This window comes from Glandiceps talaboti, chromosome 22 (genome assembly GCF_964340395.1).
Source record: "Glandiceps talaboti chromosome 22, keGlaTala1.1, whole genome shotgun sequence".
In the NCBI taxonomy this organism is placed as follows: domain Eukaryota; kingdom Metazoa; phylum Hemichordata; class Enteropneusta; family Spengelidae; genus Glandiceps; species Glandiceps talaboti.
Genome location: NC_135570.1, coordinates 8879644 through 8880321, shown reverse-complemented (window position 1 = coordinate 8880321; position 678 = coordinate 8879644). Strand labels below are relative to the sequence as shown.

General features: G+C 38.8%; 1 protein-coding gene across 1 annotated transcript in view; it reads left to right on the top strand.

Moving 5' to 3' along the window:
* The window catches only part of LOC144452502 (QRFP-like peptide receptor), a 4571-nt gene extending 4271 nt beyond the window's left edge, over window positions 1-300 (top strand). Inside the window, exon 4 of the mRNA XM_078143602.1 lies at window positions 121-300. Coding sequence (XP_077999728.1) covers window positions 121-300 — 180 coding nt within the window. The remainder of the gene's footprint in view (window positions 1-120) is intronic.
* The last annotated feature ends 378 nt before the right edge of the window (window positions 301-678 follow it).

Here is a 678-nt window from a genome sequence, read left to right as displayed (position 1 = left end):
AAAGGAAATAGATTTTCTTGTTTTCATAATTTGAAATACTGTTATTTGGTAATTTACGAAGTCGTTCAAAAAACGCATGTAAAGCCAATTTTAATCCGCCGGATTCTCTTTTCTTCACAGGCTGATTTACGAAATGTGTGTACTTTGTGTCGACGTTCGTGTGCTTCGTGTATGTCAAGCATCAATTCTACAACGTTGTTTGGGGCAACGAGAGAAATGATGAGATCACGCAGTTCCACGCAATCAAGTCGATCAACTCGGTCCACCAGATCCTCTCGGTCGACAATAGGTGGAAGATAGCAATGTTTTGTCACCTGCTTCAGAGTCTGTGGCTGTTATCAGAGTGTTTGAATTGCAAACAATGGAGAACCAGAGAGAAAGAAGGGGAACACAATTCAGCAGATTTAAAATCAACGTTTGTATACTACAGACGTAACATACACTTAATGATTTATAATGTGCCTTTGTCCACTGCTGGCTGTGTGATGAATATAGATTTCTGAAAGCGACATCAGCAGAGTTCACACATTTTGGGGGATATTTTTTGCAATCTTCTTCTAACTGATCAACATTCTTAATACCACTCGCTATTTGCAGAACTCCTACTTGGTACATAGGCATTAGGTATAGTATGCTAAAAAGTCAACCAAATCCGTAAAGTGTCATCAATTGTGCTAA